At 39.7% G+C, this 18,805-nt stretch overlaps 1 protein-coding gene across 4 annotated transcripts in view; it reads right to left on the minus strand.

Annotated features, from left to right (window-relative positions):
• Window positions 1–18,805, minus strand: part of LOC131954073 (uncharacterized) — a 92,179-nt gene that overhangs the window by 36,843 nt on the left and 36,531 nt on the right. For all 4 annotated transcript variants that reach the window (XM_059317579.1, XM_059317580.1, XM_059317582.1 and 1 more), the window contains 2 exons: window positions 8,091–9,650; window positions 6,172–6,237 (listed from right to left, as the gene is read on the minus strand). In XM_059317579.1, the coding sequence (XP_059173562.1) occupies window positions 6,172–6,237; window positions 8,091–9,650 (1,626 nt within the window). The remainder of the gene's footprint in view (window positions 1–6,171; window positions 6,238–8,090; window positions 9,651–18,805) is intronic.

Genomic DNA, 18,805 nt, shown 5'->3' on the forward strand with positions numbered 1-18,805 from the left:
CCCCAGCAGACGGGAAGAATTTCGAGTGATCATAGGGGCTTATGACGAGATGAAAATGAGTTGACAGTTCAAGTAAGGGGGTGAGTGGAGGGTGGGGGGGCGACCCCCAGTTCAGGTTGGATAAAAGTATTGGCTGGCTGAAGAACAAGGTTCCATCAAGACCCGAGCTCAGATAAAAACTGCCATTTTTGGGACAAGAAAAATGAGAGAATTTGGCGGCTTGAACTAGTGGTTGAATACAATTTGGATGGGAAGAAAAAACGTGTTCGGTTTATTATTTTTTCAACCCCCCCCCCCCCCCCCCAACTGTCAGTAGGTGTCTAGACGTGGCAATAAAGTAAAGTTAGGTTAGCAAAATGTGGTACCAATAAAAAATAAAATGTGGTACCAATAAAAACTAAAATAAAATGAGGTACCAATAAAAAAAAATATTTGGTACCAATAAAAAATAAAATTTGGTACCAACAAAAACTAAAATAAAATATGGTGCTTATCAGAACTTGAACAACGTTTATATATATAATAACAAGCTTTTAAATATACAAAAACAAGAAGAAAATAAAAATAAATTTCTGTAAATATATTATAACATTAAATAACTATAGATATATACGTTTTTAATTTTAATTTGATACTTTTTAGGTTCAATAAAGTCGAATTAGGTAACAAAAGATATTTATGCACCAAAAGATTAGTACTTTATAGGCCTATGCCAATCAGTATTTCGTTTTTTTTAAATTCGTTTAATTTATCTAAAAAGTCATGTCACATAGGTGTGTCATTGAACTGAACCTATGTGACAAGTTTGGAGAAAATCTGTTCGGAGTGTGACTGAAATTTCGCTCGTAAGTTTCGACACATGAAGGACGAAGCACGAGAAATCAAATTTTAAAAAAAAGCTTGTGATAAAGTTGAAATAAAATTTGGTGTCAAGATGAGGCTACATAATGTATTGACGTGCCCTTGTCTCTTAGTTTAAGATAGCGTCTACTTTAAACTAAGCACCCAAACTTTCAACATTAACTACCTCAGTTACCCAAACTTTCAACATTAACTACCTCACTACCAAACTTTCAACATTAACTCCCTCACTACCAAACTTTCAACATTAACTCCCTCACTACCCAAACTTTCAACATTAACTACCTGTGAGGGTGGGGATTTTTAGAAGGCGGAACGAATGAATCCAATAACACACAGTTCAAGTTCCAAATACAAAGTTCTTTATTCAAATGTTTATATGTTCAAGTTTCGACCTAACTGATCTACACTGTACTATTTACTTCTACTACTGACTCTTCATACCACATGCTACCTACTACTACGCACTCCCATGACCAATCCTAACACTAACTGTTCTCTACATTCTACAACCTAACACCTTCTCTCCTCGCTATCTACCTATCAACTGCTGGCCTATCTCTCTACTGACCCACGCCTCAGTGGTCAGCTGACCGTCCCACGTGACCGGTCAGTCCTGTGCGCCCCTTGGTCTCTCTAACCAACCAACTAGGCCTATAGTCTGTTTCTGCTAACCTATATCTGCTAAACATGTCTGACGTAATCTTGCGTCATCACATATCTCCCTCCCTTTCTGTAGCTGACAAATTATATTTTTCAGCGTCTGCTACTAATCTAATACATCAACAACTATCTATCTTACTACTCTATTCTATCCCTAACATCAATCATGTAAATCAAATACAAAATGGGACAGCACAGTTTACAAAAACATAAAATCTTCTGTCTGTGTTCTTGGAAAGGAATGTCATTGTTCCAGTTCTTGTACGGTATCCTGACGTCTGTGGTGTCTCTGCTTGATAATGTATGTCTATGTTATGTTATGTGTGAATTCAATCATGTGTAACTCAGTTCTGGCTAGGTTGTCGTGTACTGGCCTTGAGCTAATCTTAGTAGAATGTGTAACTGGTTGAACGGGCTCAACGAGCAGTGTAAGTGTGTGTGTGTGTAAGTGTTATGTACTTATTGGCGTTTATCTGTGGTGGGTGGGTTGTGGCGTTGGTCTACGTAAGTTCCCGTGAGGCGGTGTAGGCGTAACTTTCGTTGGTCAATGTGATGACGCAACAATCTCATCTCAACGCTGGTTGAGACGTCCACGTAGAGTGGTTATACGATGAACTGGAGCTGTCTGATGCGTGGCGAACAATGACGTAACATTCCGACGCTGGGAACTTGGACGACGGGTCTTCTACCCTTTGTATCTGCCGACGAGGGTGTACGTAGCTGGCGGTCTGTTATTCAACCCCAGTGCGGGTGTGGAGCGGTGGCGATGCGTCCGCTGTCTTGACCAGGGCAATTCTCTGTTAAGCAGGGCTGTTCGCTGTCCAGGTAATTCAACGTAATCAGGGCTTCAGGTGGCGGCATTCTTTGAAGTGTCTGCTTCATCTCGTCTCATTCTGAATAAGCGTAGTGGGTCTGAAATTGTATTACGAGACCATGAGCAATGGTTTTACGTGACCATCTTAGTGCCCGCGCAGACAAGTATTCAGACAGAGGTACCTTCCATTAAAAAAAACCTCAATCCCAAATTTATACGTGCTGAACACTTGTCTGGCGGCATAACAAACATTAAAAAAAATAACATTACAACATAACTAAATAAAAAACCAGTAGACTCTAATCTAACAACAATCTGTAAAGCCTATAATAAACACAATAGACGTAAACACTACTAGAGCATAGAAATAGCTTCACAAAAAGAATAGACATGTAAGTGTATATCAATACTATAGTGCCGTTTCAAATCAACATTTGAATGCGTAATCATATAGTGGAGCAGCTCTCACTATCTGACTTCTGACTTGACCTAAACTGGCTGGTTGACTTATTTCACTTTAACTGACTTCAGTAACTTCACCTATTTCACTTTGACTTCAGTAACTTGACTGACTTCAATTTAACGACTGATTCCACTTTGACGACTTCAATTACTTCAACTTGACGACTAACTTCACTTTGAAGACTAACTTGACCTCGACGACTTCAACTTCAATACAACTTAAAAGACTTCACTGACTGACTTAAACTTCGACGACTTAAACGTCTTCACTTTGACTTCAAAGACTTTTCCTTGACTTCAACTACTTCAATATGACTTCAAAGACTTCACTTTGACTTCAACGACTTCAATATGACTTCAAATAATTCACTTTGACTTCAACAACTTCAATATGACTTCAAAGATTTCACTTTGACTTCAGCAACTTCAATATGACTTCAAAGACTTCACTTTGACTTCAACAACTTCAATATGACTTCAAAGACTTCACTTTGACTTCAAAGATTTCAACGACATCACTTTGATTTCAAAGACTTCACTATAACTTCGACGATTTCACTTCTTCACTATGACCTCAACGACTTTAATATAACTTCAAAGACTTTTCTTTGACTGCAACATGACTTCAACTACGTCACTATGACCTCAACTACGACTTCAATAACTTATTGACTGACTTAACTGACTTCAAATAACTTCTTTGACTTCAGTTCTGACTTATACTTCACTGACTTCAATAACACAATTGACTTCAGATTTGACTACACTGACTTCTGACTGTACGACTTCACGTCGATTTCCTCGACTACTTAGATCAACACAAAAACTCGACTTGACTTCACTTTTGTCCGTTGTTCAAAATCATTTGTGGGGGCGGTCCGGGTCAAATTCCTGGTCATGGGGTTGATGTTCTTGGGCAGTTGCGTGTTATCTATGTGTTGTACTTTCCGTTTCACTAATTCTAATGCTAACTCTGCTTTTGTTCTTGACATGTTTTACTATCTTGACTATCTTGTTTTCTAACTTATTCTCTACAAATGTTTCAACTTCTTCTCCTGTTTTGTCTAATGGTATGCCCTGTTTATAGCATTGAAACTCTGCCTCCATGGTTGTGTATGTGTGTTTGTGTTGAGGAAAGTAAACAAAACTAATGCAACAGGGCGTAACATAAGAATGTGTAAGGCAGAAAAACCGCTGGCACAAACTATCCAGCACGGCTCTAAACCCAAACGTTTAAAAAAATTTTGGAAGGTACTTATCTTTTTGGACATGTTGACTGTTTCCTTGTGTTGTTAATCCAAACTCGTTCCGGTTGAAGAAACCCGCTGTTGTGTTGAGTTGAAGAAAGCTGTACACCAGTCGTACTCCGTCATGAATAGCTGATATACGTTCTTTCCCTCACTCGACCCGCGCTCCACCAGTTGTGAGGGTGGGGATTTTTTACGAAAGGCGGAACGAATGAATCCAATAACACACAGTTCAAGTTCCAAATACAAAGTTCTTTATTCAAATGTTTATATGTTCAAGTTTCTACCTAACTGATCTACACTGTACTATTTACTTCTACTACTGACTGTTCATACCACATGCTACCTACTACTACGCACTCCCATGACCAATCCTAACACTAACTGTTCTCTACATTCTACAACCTAACACCTTCTCTCCTCGCTATCTACCTATCAACTGCTGGCCTATCTCTCTACTGACCCACGCCTCAGTGGTCAGCTGACCGTCCCACGTGACCGGTCAGTCCTGTGCGCCCCTTGGTCTCTCTAACCAACCAACTAGGCCTATAGTCTGTTTCTGCTAACCTATATCTGCTAAACATGTCTGACGTAATCTTGCGTCATCACACTACCTCACTACCAAACTTTCAACATTAACTCCCTCACTACCCAAACTTTCAACATTAACTCCCTCACTACCCAAACTTTCAACATTAACTACCTCACTACCAAACTTTCAACATTAACTCCCTCACTACCCAAACTTTCAACATTAACTCCCTCACTACCCAAACTTTCAACATTAACTACCTCACTACCAAACTTTCAACATTAACTCCCTCACTACCCAAACTTTCAACATTAACTACCTCACTACCAAACTTTCAACATTAACTCCCTCACTACCAAACTTTCAACATTAACTCCCTCACTACCCAAACTTTCAACATTAACTCCCTCACTACCAAACTTTCAACATTAACTCCCTCACTACCCAAACTTTCAACATTAACTCCCTCACTACCAAACTTTCAACATTAACTCCCTCACTACCAAACTTTCAACATTAACTCCCTCACTATCCAAACTCTCAACATTAACTCCCTCACTATCCAAACTCTCAACATTAACTACCTCACTATCCAAACTCTCAACATTAACTACCTCAGTACCAAACGTTCGAGAAGGAAGATAACCCAAAAGGGAGCGAACTCTATTGACTAGAGACAGGCCCCGATAGAGATTGTGTTACTTAGACATGGCGACACAAAGCCTGACAGAGTAGTCAGGAAACACTGACACAGGTTGAGAGAGTAGGAAACAAACTGTGCTGCCCATAACTGTCAGGCAGTTGATGCCACCCACTCCGTCACTGACAAATTGCACCATAAAATAAATGATGACGTCAGCAGTTTGCTGAAGTAAAAAATGTTTTGATTTGAGATCAATTTTTATTCAGCTTCCCAAACCCACGACATAAACTGTTTTATGTAGCCTTTCTCGCTTTTACCGCCATTTTAGAACCGTTTGAGTGGTTCGTTATGTTGGCACACGATTGGCTGGGGCATAACGTTATGTTCAGGCTGACATACATACATTATGCCCGGCTAACATACAAGCATTATATGAGGGGGGAGGGGCAACAACAGGATGTGTTAAGCTACGTGACGGTTGACATGGAATGGTTGGGTTTCTATTAGGGTTGGCATGGAATAGTTGGGTGTATGTGAGGGTTGGCATGGAATGGTTGGATGTATGCGAGGGTTGGCATGGAATAGTTGGGTGTATGCGAGGGTTGGCATGGAATGGTTGGATGTATGCGAGGGTCGGCATGGAATGGTTGGGTGTATGTGAGGGTTGGCATGGAATGGTTGGATGTATGTGAGGGTTGGCATGGAATAGTTGGGTGTATGTGAGGGTTGGCATGGAATGGTTGGGTGTATGTGAGGGTTGGCATGGAATGGTTGGATGTATGCGAGGGTTGGCATGGAATAGTTGGGTGTATGTGAAGGTTGGCATGATTAGGTTGGGGTATCTGTAAAATGAGGGTTGAAGTACAACAGGTTGGGATGGTTGCTAAAGTGCAGGAATATTTGAAATTTAGGTTATATAAATCTTTGAAAAAAAAACACATAAACTTACTGGCAGGGGTCAAGGCCGTCTGCCCAAGGTCACTACTGACAGATGCGCTGCTGCGGGGAATGCGACCTGTGAAGGAAAGGTAACATTTAATTATTTGGATATTTTGTTACATGTTTCCTGATTGGTTAAATGTTTTGTTAAAAGTTTCCTGATTGGTTATATGTTTTGTTATGAGATCTTTAAATGATTGACTGCATTTGTGGTTGTTATAGACAGCAGAGATTACTGTCCTGTTTTTTCTGTGTAGTAAAAGTCAGTCAGTCTCTGTCTAGTTGGCTGGTAACTATGAAGTCATTGGCTAGTTATTTGTTAAATCAAATCGTTTGTTTGTTGGTAGCTTATGCAGTATATTATTTACTGGATACATTGGTTCGTTAGTTAGTGATGAGTTGGTGACGTCAGTTAGTGATTAGTTGGTGACGTCAGTGAGTGATGAGTTGGTGACGTCAGTTAGTGATCAGTTGGTGACGTCAGTTAGTGATCAGTTGGTGACGTCAGTTAGTGATTAGTTGGTGACGTCAGTTAGTGATTAGTTAAGTTGTCAGAATGAAATAAATGTAATTTAATTAACTATAAAGAATCTAATTAAGTAAAATCGATTAGCATTAAAATATTTTAAACCCACGTCATATTTCCAAATGAATTTTCTTTAAAAAATTTAAATTTTGATAAAATATCTTCCATTTTTTTTAGATTATTGATTTAACTTTTTATAAATTTTATCCAGGAGAGGAATAATGGACAAGAGCAAAAGTACATCATTGGGTTGTAGTTGGATGTATGACAACCGATGTCTGATGTATGACAACCGATGTCTGATGTATGATAACCGATGTCTGATGTATGATAACCGATGTCTGATGTATGACAACCGATGTCTGATGTATGACAAGCGATGTCTGATGCCTAACATCATATCTGATATTTGAAATATGTCTGATAACTATTATCTAACATATAATGACTGATGTTTGACTTTTAATGAATGACAAATGATTTGTCTGATGTATGAAGTATGATGTCTGATGTCTGATGTATGAAGTTTGATGTCTATATCCAATGTTTGACTTTTGATGTATGAAATCTGATGTTTGACAAAAAATGTCTGAATTTTTAATTTTGATGTATGACATGTAATGTGTGATGTTTCACACATTATGATATGCAATGTTTTTCTTATATTTTAAATCGTGTTAAAAGATTGGTGTGGGTATAATCAAGTGACCAGCTTGGTCTACATCAGATGAGTGTTATGTAGATGTTAAGGTGCATTGTATGTGACTTGTGAGCTTTTATCCTGAGCCGTATGCATTTTTTAGTGGATATTATGGTTAATTTTGGAGTTTAATGTAAACTTTATACGAGTTTTTAGTAGAGATTGTGGGTTAATTTTTGAGCTTACTGTAAGATTTATACGAGTTTGTGGTAGGTTCTAAATGTAATTTTTAGCTTGTTGTTGTAGGTTTGTGTCAGAGTTTAAAAATCTGCTGTGAGCAGCCACCTACTTGTTTTTAACCGCTTGGTGTTGTAGGTTTGTGTTAGAATTTAAAAATCTGCTGTGAGCAGCCACCTACTTGTTTTTAACCGCTTGGTGTTGTAGGTTTATGTTAGAGTTTTAAAATCTGCTGTGAGCAGCCACCTACTTGTTTTTAACCGCTTGGTGTTTTAGGTTTGTGTTAGAATTTAAAAATCTGCTGTGAGCAGCCACCTACTTGTTTTTAACCGCTTGTTGTTGTAGGTTTATGTTAGAGTTTTAAAATCTGCTGTGAGCAGCCACCTACTTGTTTTTAACCGCTTGGTGTTTTAGGTTTGTGTTAGAATTTAAAAATCTGCTGTGAGCAGCCACCTACTTGTTTTTAACCGCTTGTTGTTGTAGGTTTATGTTAGAGTTTTAAAATCTGCTGTGAGCAGCCACCTACTTGTTTTTAACCGCTTGGTGAAGACGAGGAAAAAATCCGGGTCTGACGAGTCCAGGAAATAGAGCTCCCCCAGGGACTCTGGGATCTGGCAGTCCTCCAACAAAACTCCCATGATCCTCTGGTTGTGCAGGCTCATCTGGGTCAGCTGCTTCAGAGTTTTCTCGAAGGAGAACCAGGTCTCCTCCACGTACCTGTGGCTGAGTACCAGCACCACACGCTCGCTCAGCATGGCCGCACACAGGATACGCTGCTGGAGGGTGCTCGGGTCCGCCTCGTCCTGGGCGGAGGCGTAGGCGCAGGTGTAGTTAAAGGGCGGCGCCTCGAGGTGGGAGACCATGTGCTCCACCCACTCCCTGTCCTCGGGGCAGTGGGAGAAGAAGACGTGATACCTGTAGAGGTCCTGGATGGGCGGGGCCGACACGGTGTCCTGGTGCTGGAGATACGCCCCTTCCTGTCTGGACAGCAGCCGGATCTCTTCCGGTTGAACGTGACCGTTGGCCAGTCCCGAGCCGTAGTCCGCGTCGTGGTAATGCTGGTGGTAGCTGGTGTAGCCGGTGGTGCACATGTCGGGGTAGCCGCCCGAGTCCTTGATGTACGGGTGGTTGTTGTTGTTGTGGGTGAGGAAGTCGTTGAGCTGGTAGTTCTCCTCCCCCGCGCTCTCCAGGGTCGGGCTGTCGCAGGTGAAGGGGATGAACGACTGCTGGGAGTTGGAGATGCAGATGGTCACTTTAGGATGGCCGGCGTCCAGCTGAGTCTGAACCCGGGAGGAGTTGGTGTAGTCGTCGGAGTAGGCGTCCATGTTGCCATGGTTACCGGGCAGGTTCAGGTAACCTGCGGAATGGTCGATGTGGGGCGTGGTGTAGTGTGGAATGGTGGCGTGGGGTGGGCAGGTATCGGGGCTGCCGGCGTAGGTCGTGTTGACTGAAGGAACGTTGGGGGAGTAACTGTTGCGCATGTGGCTTTCTGGCGTCTCAAATGGAATCGAACCCGACCCGCCGTGTCCTGGGTCTGGGTGACCAACCCCCGTGGAAGACGAGTCGAGGGTGTCAGCGAAGTGAGAAAAACAATCGGCCGGGGGCGGGAGTTCCGGCTCGCCACAGATGCATGACGGTCGTTTACTGGAGAGGGCGGGTGGGGCCACGTCGAAGGGCAGCTCGATGTTGTTGTTGGCGGCGGCGTCGGCCGACTCGTCGAACGTCAGCCGGAACCTCATGGCGGAGCTGGCGTGCGACAGGCCCAGGTCCTTCATCTTCATGCGGCCCGTGGAGGGGCTACTGCTGTACGAGGTGGACAGGCTCCCCCTCCACCGGTCCGTGTCGTCACCGCTGACGTTACCCGCCAGAGAGCCGCCGCTGTCCGTACGACTGAAATCCTCGTCCGCTCCTATCACCACCAGCGGCGGCGCCGGGCCCGGTCCGGCGTGGGGCACCCTGGAGAAGGAACAGTTGCTGGGGCGCCGGTTGGCGTTCAGGCTGGGGTCCCAGGGGTCGGGGTTCGCCATGTTTTGTTCGCCCGCTTGGCGACCACTGTCTTGGCGACCAGTATCACCGAATTTGATGTCTGAAAAATAGAAAGAGAAATCAGCAATGTACATCAGCATTTACAAGTGACCCACCCTAAACAAAATATTTTTAGATCACTCACACAACACAGAGGTCAGTACATCTGAACTATGTACTCGGTTAGCTGACAAACCACACCAACTAAAGGTAGAAAAAAACCCACAAGCAATAGAATTAAGAGGTCTTCTAATTCTCTGCGAGTCCCCACTGACCCACACCATTTCCGGTCTGCCGGTCTGCCGGTCGACTCCCGTGTTCCCAATCTACCCGGCATGCCTTGGGAATCCAGGATAAACCAACACAGAGCTATTTTTAGCAGTGGAGGGGTGAGCAAGAAAAGTTAAAAATAAAACAAGGCCGCGTTTAACTCGTACGGATCTTATCGGCCCCCATCTATAAATAAACACCGGGAATCTCCGAAAATAAAGGATTAAATCAAGTCAACGTTTTAACAGATATCTGTATTGTATCTGTTTATCTGTGAAATCTGATGATGCATCTAGTTGCAAGAAAATTGTTGCAAGTTGCTCAAGAGAACTGGTTAAATGGAGACATGGGGAGGGTGGGGTAGGTTTGAGTGTGGACATGGGGAGGGTGGGGTAGGTTTGAGTGTGGACATGGGGAGGGTGGGGTAGGTTTGTGGAAATGGTGTGGGTGGTTTATGTGGCTTAGTGCAGCTGATAAAATAACAGGCTAAGTGTGCAGTGTTTCTTCCAGACATTTTTCTCCGGGGTGCACTTGAAATTTTCGGGGGGGGGGGGGGGACGACACTGTCAAAAGTATATACTTTCTTTATAACTCTGTAAGTGTGTCTGGACGTCACTCGACAGAAATTAAGACAGATACACGAGTTGTCAATGGCCCTATCAAATCAAGTGTACTCAATTTGTGATAAAACACTAGTTCGTTGTGTCACTCCATATTGTTTCTGTCTGACATAGATTACTGACAAAACATTTGCGAGTACAGTGTGAACCATTTCATACTCGCTTATAAATGTATACAAAATGTCAATGCGTCCCGTTAAATATATAGTACTGGAAGGGTTAAAGTGATAATAATTAAATTTAATTAATACATGGTAGGTCCACCTTAAAGTGTTAAAACGATGACTGAGAAATATCGTTGTTGTAGTTCGATTTCTTACATGAAATGTTGTGTCGCTATTTTAGCTTTCGAATAGATAGGAGGATGAGGGGTGGGGGGTTATTAAAATGGATAGGGGGTGGGGGGAATGGGGTGCTGATGTCCGGGTGGGGGAAACTAAAAAATTTCCAACCGCTAGGTGGCGTTGTAAAAACCGTTATTAAAAAAAAATAACGACTAAATACAAGTGTACTGGTCAGTTTACTTGAAACGCTACATTTTTTTAACATAAAGGCTAAATGTAATACCTGCTATAAATGTTGGGTGACATTCAATGACATTTAATGACATTCAATGGCGGAATTTAATTCTATAGCGGCTCACATGACATGATAAATAAATGTTTTTTATTTCATATCTTTCACGTGATATCCCCCCCCCCCTTTTTTTTTTCTTGGTTAGAGACTCGCCAGACCACTGAAAAAGCTTTCAACTCCTCACCATTTTGTAGACGGCAGGACATTAACCACATCACTAAGCTTAGAAATTTTCTAATCAAATATGCTACGTCACATCATAAAGCCGACGTTAGGATTTATTTATAGCCAAACAGACATTTAATGAATAACTGTAATCTCGAGAATTCAATTTATTTCAGGTAATTTTTCACGGTTTTTTTCATAGCTTGGACCGCCTCATTCAGGTCTATTTTTAGCCCTGCGGCATCAGCGCCCTCTTGTGATAAAATAAAAGTTGAGGGCAAAAATGTGAGAGTGTTATTGTTAATATTGTGAGCAGTTTTTATAAAGTTGACTTATTGGTCCTAAGTTTCTCGCTATAATTATCATGACTGATTGGTCGTAATTCTCCCTATAATTAAATATGACTTATTGGTCATAAGTCACAAGCTATCAATAAACCTGACTTCTACATTGTTAGCCAAATGCTATCAATTAATATGAATTATTCGTCGTACGTTATACCCTATTCTACGACTTTGATATGTCAGATATATGACAGACGACTTTTATGCTGATTATGACCGATGACTTAAACCAACCAAAAGTTAAGTGAAATGTATAAAATTCCTACAATAGTAGCAGAGATTAGTGTCCTAGTGGCAGAAATTAATATCCTACAATAGTGGCAGAAATTAGTGTCCTAGTGGCAGAAATTAGTGTCCTAGTGGCAGAGATTAGTGTCCTAGTGGCAGAAATTAGTGTCCTAGTGGCAGAAATTAATATCCTACAATAGTGGCAGAAATTAGTGTCCTAAAGGCAGAAATTAATATCCTACAATTGTGGCAGAGATTAGTGTCCTACAATTGTGGCAGAGATTAGTGTCCTAGTGATAGAAATTAGTGTCCTACAATTGTGGCAGAAATTAATGTCCTAGTGGCAGAAATTAGTGTCCCACAATTGTGGCAGAAATTAGTGTCCTACAATTGTGGCAGAAATTAGTGTCCTACAATAGTGGCAGAAATTAGTGTCCTAGTGGCAAAAATTAATATCCTACAATAGTGGCAGAAATTAGTGTCCTAAAGGCAGAAATTAATATCCTACAATTGTGGCAGAGATTAGTGTCCTACAATTGTGGCAGAGATTAGTGTCCTAGTGATAGAAATTAGTGTCCTACAATTGTGGCAGAAATTAATGTCCTAGTGGCAGAAATTAGTGTCCTACAATTGTGGCAGAAATTAGTGTCCTAGTGGCAGAAATTAATATCCTACAATTGTGGCAGAAATTAGTGTCCTACAATTGTGGCACAAATTAGTGTCCTACAATAGTGGCAGAAATTAATGTCCTAGTGGCAGAAATTAGTGTCCTACAATTGTGGCAGAAATTATTGTCCTACAATTGTGGCAGAAATTAATGTCCTACAATAGTGGCAGAAACTAGTGTCCTACAATTGTGGCAGAAACTAGTGTCCTACAATTGTGGCAGAAATTAATGTCCTACAATTGTGGCAGAAATTAATGTCCTATAATGGTGGCAGAAATTAATGCCAAATCTCAAAGGGGTGAAAGTGATGTATGACCACAACCTGAAGGAAAACAAATCGAGAGACTCGATACGTTGTTTAAATCCACTTCAAGTCAGCCTGATTTTAGAATTGAATTCGGAAGGTTTAAAATTGGATATTCAAATCCTACACTACCAAAATAAAATCGAAAACATTTAACGGCAGTTTTATCAGTTTCTTTTCTGCAATCGCTTTTATGTTTTACAAAAGCCGACCTGAATCTATTTAACCTTTTTGATGTAAATAAATAAAAGAGTTCATCAGAACGCAACTCGATTGGTTCATACTGAATAGGTCGAATGATGTACGTCATATCCGGTGACGTAAACATATTCTGTCTGACTCTGATCTCGTTCTGAAGAATGGGCGCCGTCCCCGGGGAGTGGTACTCCCTGCCCTGACGTCACAACATAAACTCAATCAATGATCTCCCCTGGGTATACCCCCGAGATAACTTGCATCCATTTTCATCTCCGTGTTGCTTTTCTCGTGTCGTCTTCCGGAATATTTTGTCACGTTTTTATCTCACAATGCCGGCGTTTTCCGGTATCTTTGGTCACGTGGTCATCTCTTCATGCCGGCATCTTCCGGTATCTTTGATCACGTTTTTAACTTCTTATACCGGCATATTCCGGTACCTTCTGTCACATTTTCATCTGACCATACCGGATTTTTCCGGTATCTTTGGCCACGTGTTTATCTCCCTTATGCCGGCATTTTCCGGTATCTTCTCTCAAGTTTTTATATAACCAAGCCGGCATCCCGGTATTTTGGTTGCGTTTTTATCTCATAATGCCGGCGACTTTTTATATCACACGATGCCGGAATTTTCCGGCATCTTTAGTAACGTTTTTCTCACGTTACGCCGGCATTTTTATGTATTTTTCGTAGTTTTTATCGCGTCATGTAAGGGTTTCCTTCGTAATGATTTTTACCCGTCACTCTGTCAACTGCCGGTTTCTTCGGTAATTTTTTTATCTCGTCATGCCGGCATTTTCCGGTATCTTGAGGAACATTAAATCTAGTCAGTCCGTCATGTAATGGTTTCCTTACAAACGTCACGCTTGTAATTATATTTTATCCTCAATGTTAGAATCGATAAGCTCACGTCAATTTTGCAACTTCTTAATTGAAATATTTTCCTGAATTATTAGTGATGAACAGGGGAATTGAGATTTATTTAGATTGAAATTAATCCGTTAATTAATTTTAATAAGCAGGTGAATGGTGCTCAGTTAGGTAGGACGAACATTACAAAATTTTTAATCCGTTTTATGCAAATTATTTATCCATAATTCTGACGTGTATTTTCTCTCCAATACAGCAAGTATAAATGTTTTCCTCTAATACAGCTATTATAAATCTGTTTTCCTCTAATACAGCTATTATAAATCTGTTTTCCTCTAATACAGCTATTATAAATCTGTTTTCCTCTAATACAGCTATTATAAATCTGTTTTCCTCTAATACAGCTATTATAAATCTGTTTTCCTCTAATACAGCTATTATAAATCTGTTTTCCTCTAATACAGCTATTATAAATCTGTTTTCCTCTAATACAGCTATTATAAATCTGTTTTCCTCCAATACAGCTATTATAAATCTGTTTTCCTCTAATACAGCTATTATAAATCTGTTTTCCTCTAATACAGCTATTATAAATCTGTTTTCCTCTAATACAGCTATTATAAATCTGTTTTCCTCTAATACAGCTATTATAAATCTGTTTTCCTCTAATACAGCTATTATAAATCTGTTTTCCTCTAATACAGCTATTATAAATCTGTTTTCCTCTAATACAGCTATTATAAATCTGTTTTCCTCTAATACAGCTATTATAAATTTGTTTTCCTCTAATACAACAATTATAAATCTGTTTTCCTCTAATACAACAATTATAAATCTGTTTTCCTCTAATACAACAATTATAAATCTGTTTTCCTCTAATACAACAATTATAAATCTGTTTTCCTCTAATACAGCTATTATAAATCTGTTTTCCTCTAATACAGCTATTATAAATCTGTTTTCCTCTAATACAGCTATTATAAATCTGTTTTCCTCTAATACAGCTATTATAAATTTGTTTTCCTCTAATACAGCTATTATAAATCTGTTTTCCTCTAATACAGCTATTATAAATCTGTTTTCCTCTAATACAGCTATTATAAATCTGTTTTCCTCTAATACAGCTATTATAAATCTGTTTTCCTCTAATACAGCTATTATAAATCTGTTTTCCTCTAATACAACAATTATAAAACTGTTTTCCCTAATACAGCTATTATAAATCTGTTTTCCTCTAATACAGCTATTATAAATCTGTTTTCCTCTAATACAACAATTATAAATCTGTTTTCCTCTAATACAACTATTATAAATCTGTTTTCCCTAATACAGCTATTATAAATCTGTTTTCCTCTAATACAGCTATTATAAAACTGTTTTCCTCTAATACAGCTATTACAAATGTTTTTACAAGCTTTTATTTAACTTGCTTCCTCTGTCACTATATTATCTATTGGATACCTTTACTAATATTTTGGAAGAGACCCATGCTTTTCTTTAGAATTATTTGAATAGCTGTGTATCATTATATATTTAAAGAAAATCATTTATTTTCTCTATTTTAATGCATTATTACAGAAAAGCTTGTTATCAAAACGTTTTTATGCAATTTTTTTTCTCTAATACAGCTATTATAAATTCCCCCCCCCCCAATACATCTATTATAAAATCTTTTTTTTTAAACTTTTGGATCTCTTTGTATGTTACATCAAAACAAAATGAATGTCAACATTTTTTTTACCTTAATAACAAAACTCACGTAACGTCAATGTTTATTGAACCATGATGTAACTAAATATATTAATGTCGACATTTATTGGACATTGATCACGAATTAATGTCAGATTATTGGGCCTACCATTCACCCGGTTCCCAGAAAGAACCGCAACGGAAATAAGCGCACACGGAAAAAAGCACAAAGAGAAAAAAGCGCACACAGAAAAAAGCGCAAAGAGAAAAAAGCGCAAACGGAAAAAAGCGCAAAGAGAAAAAAGCGCACACAGAAAAAAGCGCAAACAGAAAAAAGCGCAAACGGAAAAAAGCGCAAAGAGAAAAAAGCGCACACGGAAAAAAGCGCAAAGAGAAAAAAGCGCAAACAGAAAAAAGCGCAAAGAGAAAAAAGCGCACACAGAAAAAAGCGCAAACAGAAAAAAGCGCAAACGGAAAAAAGCGCAAAGAGAAAAAAGCGCAAACGGAAAAAAGCGCAAACAGAAAAAAGCGCACACGGAAAAAAGCGCAAACGGAAAAAAGCGCAAACGGAAAAAAGCGCAAACAGAAAAAAGCGCAAACGGAAAAAAGCGCAAACAGAAAAAAGCGCACACAGAAAAAAGCGCAAACAGAAAAAAGCGCAAACGGAAAAAAGCGCAAACAGAAAAAAGCGCACACAGAAAAAAGCGCAAACGGAAAAAAGCGCAAACAGAAACAGAAAAATGCGCAACCAGAAAAAACACAAAGAAAAATGTGCAAAAGAGAAATTTAGCACAAAGACCATATGGACTAGATGACACATTTATACATGACTGTTAGGGCTGCTGTGAGAGTGTCGTTTGATCACGTGATCTACTACCATTTAAAGCGTACCACTACCATCTGCATTCCCATCACCACGATACAGGCGATAATCACTTTACACAATGCCTATTATTTTCTTGGTCAATAATTATTCAACTACTATTCTCGTATAAACATAAAACTATCGACATTACACGAAGTATCTTTCACATTCTCCCTAGTCCGAACTACCTAGCTTGCATACTATAACAACCCGTTCCTATGGCAAAACTTCACTCTCTTTCATCCGCGTCATCAAACATGCATTCGTCATATCTCTCGTAACAACATTCATTCGCACCAAAATAACAATTTTGTATTTAATATTTTTTCACATCATGACGCACCTACCTACCTACCTACTACCCACCTACCCACCTACCTACCTACCTACCTAACTACCCACCTACCCACTTACCCACCTACCCACCTACCCGCCTACATACTTACCAAACTACCCACCAAAAAAGTATCGGCGAAGTTCGTAAGTTTCGTAAACTGTACTAGACATCTTTTTTTTAAATGAAAATTCATTGACATCATTGACATATGTTACATTTTGCGACAACCTTAATTAGTGCGTTGGGCTTGTATGAAAACTCACTTCGAACTAACTAAATTACATGCTATTTATTTTAAGATTACACGGTAAGCGTCACCCAACTGTTGTGATGTGAGGTGAGGACAGGTTCGACAATAAACCAACACGAAAGTACGAAAGAGACATAGATTGCCTGTTAGAGAATGGACCCCTTAACTTTCCTAACCCCACCATTTATTATACCCTACCTAACCTCTAAATTTACTGCGCTAAATGTCACTTCCCTCCCAATCGTTCCTATTCTACAGAATTGTGTATACTATTTATTTACATTCTTTAATCTCAATATAACTAAAATAGACTTTTGTTTGAAGGGTAATGAAAACATGTAAACAAAAGGGACGCTACTCTAAATCTATGCGAATACTTATATGCAGTGGCGTAGGCAGGGGGGGGGGTTTCTGGGGGTCATAACCCCCCCCCCCCCCCAGACCCCTCGGTATATATATATATATATATATATATATATATATATATATATATATATGGTGGGGTTAGGAAAGTTAAGGGGTCCATTCTCTAATAGGCAATCTATGTCTCTTTCGTACTTTCGTGTTGGTTTATTGTCGAACCTGTCCTCACCTCACATCACAACAGTTGGGTGACGCTTACCGTGTAATGTTAAAATAAATAGCATGTAATTGAGTTAATTCGAAGTGAGTGTTCACACTAGCCCAACGCACTAATTAAGGTTGTCGCAAAATATAACATATATGTAACATAATATGTCAATGAATTTCATTTAAAAAAAATATGTCTAGTGCAGTTTACGAAACTAACGAACTTCGTCGATACTTTTTAGGTGGGTAGGTGGGTAGGCGGGTAGGTGGGTAAGTGGGTAGGTGGGTAAGTGGGTAAGTAAGTAAGTGGGTAGGTGGGTAAGTGGGTAGGTGGGTAAATGGGTAGGTGGGAAGGTGCGTAGGTAGGTGCGTCATGATAATATTAAATACATAATTGAGAGATACTTCATGTAATGTCGATATCAATGATATTTTGATGTTTATTTATACGAGAATAGTAGTTGAATAATTATTGACCAAGAAAATAATAGGCATTGTGTAAAGTGATTATCGCCTGTATCGTGGTGATGGGAATGCAGATGGTAGTGGTACGCTTTAAATGGTAGTAGATCACGTGATCAAACACGACACTCTCACAGCAGCCCTAACAGTTATGTATAAATGTGTCATCTAGTCCATATGGTCTTTGTGCTAAATTTCTCTTTTGCACATTTTTCTTTGTGTTTTTTCTGGTTGCGCATTTTTCTGTTTCTGTTTGCGCTTTTTTCCGTTTGCGCTTTTTTCTGTGTGCGCTTTTTTCTGTTTGCGCTTTTTTCCGTTTGCGCTTTTTTCTGTTTGCGCTTTTTTCTGTGTGCGCTTTTTTCTGTTTGCGCTTTTTTCCGTTTGCGCTTTTTTCTGTTTGCGCTTTTTTCCGTTTGCGCTTTTTTCCGTTTGCGCTTTTTTCCGTGTGCGCTTTTTTCTGTTTGCGCTTTTTTCCGTTTGCGCTTTTTTCTCTTTGCGCTTTTTTCCGTTTGCGCTTTTTTCTGTTTGCGCTTTTTTCTGTGTGCGCTTTTTTCTCTTTGCGCTTTTTTCTGTTTGCGCTTTTTTCTCTTTGCGCTTTTTTCCGTGTGCGCTTTTTTCTCTTTGCGCTTTTTTCCGTTTGCGCTTTTTTCTGTTTGCGCTTTTTTCTGTGTGCGCTTTTTTCTCTTTGCGCTTTTTTCCGTTTGCGCTTTTTTCTCTTTGCGCTTTTTTTCTGTGTGCGCTTTTTTCTCTTTGCGCTTTTTTCCGTGTGCGCTTATTTCCGTTGCGCTTTTTGATTTGCGCTTT

Source organism: Physella acuta, unplaced genomic scaffold, assembly GCF_028476545.2.
Source record: "Physella acuta isolate Inbredline_101_S28 unplaced genomic scaffold, ASM2847654v3 ptg000970l, whole genome shotgun sequence".
NCBI lineage: Eukaryota > Metazoa > Mollusca > Gastropoda > Physidae > Physella > Physella acuta.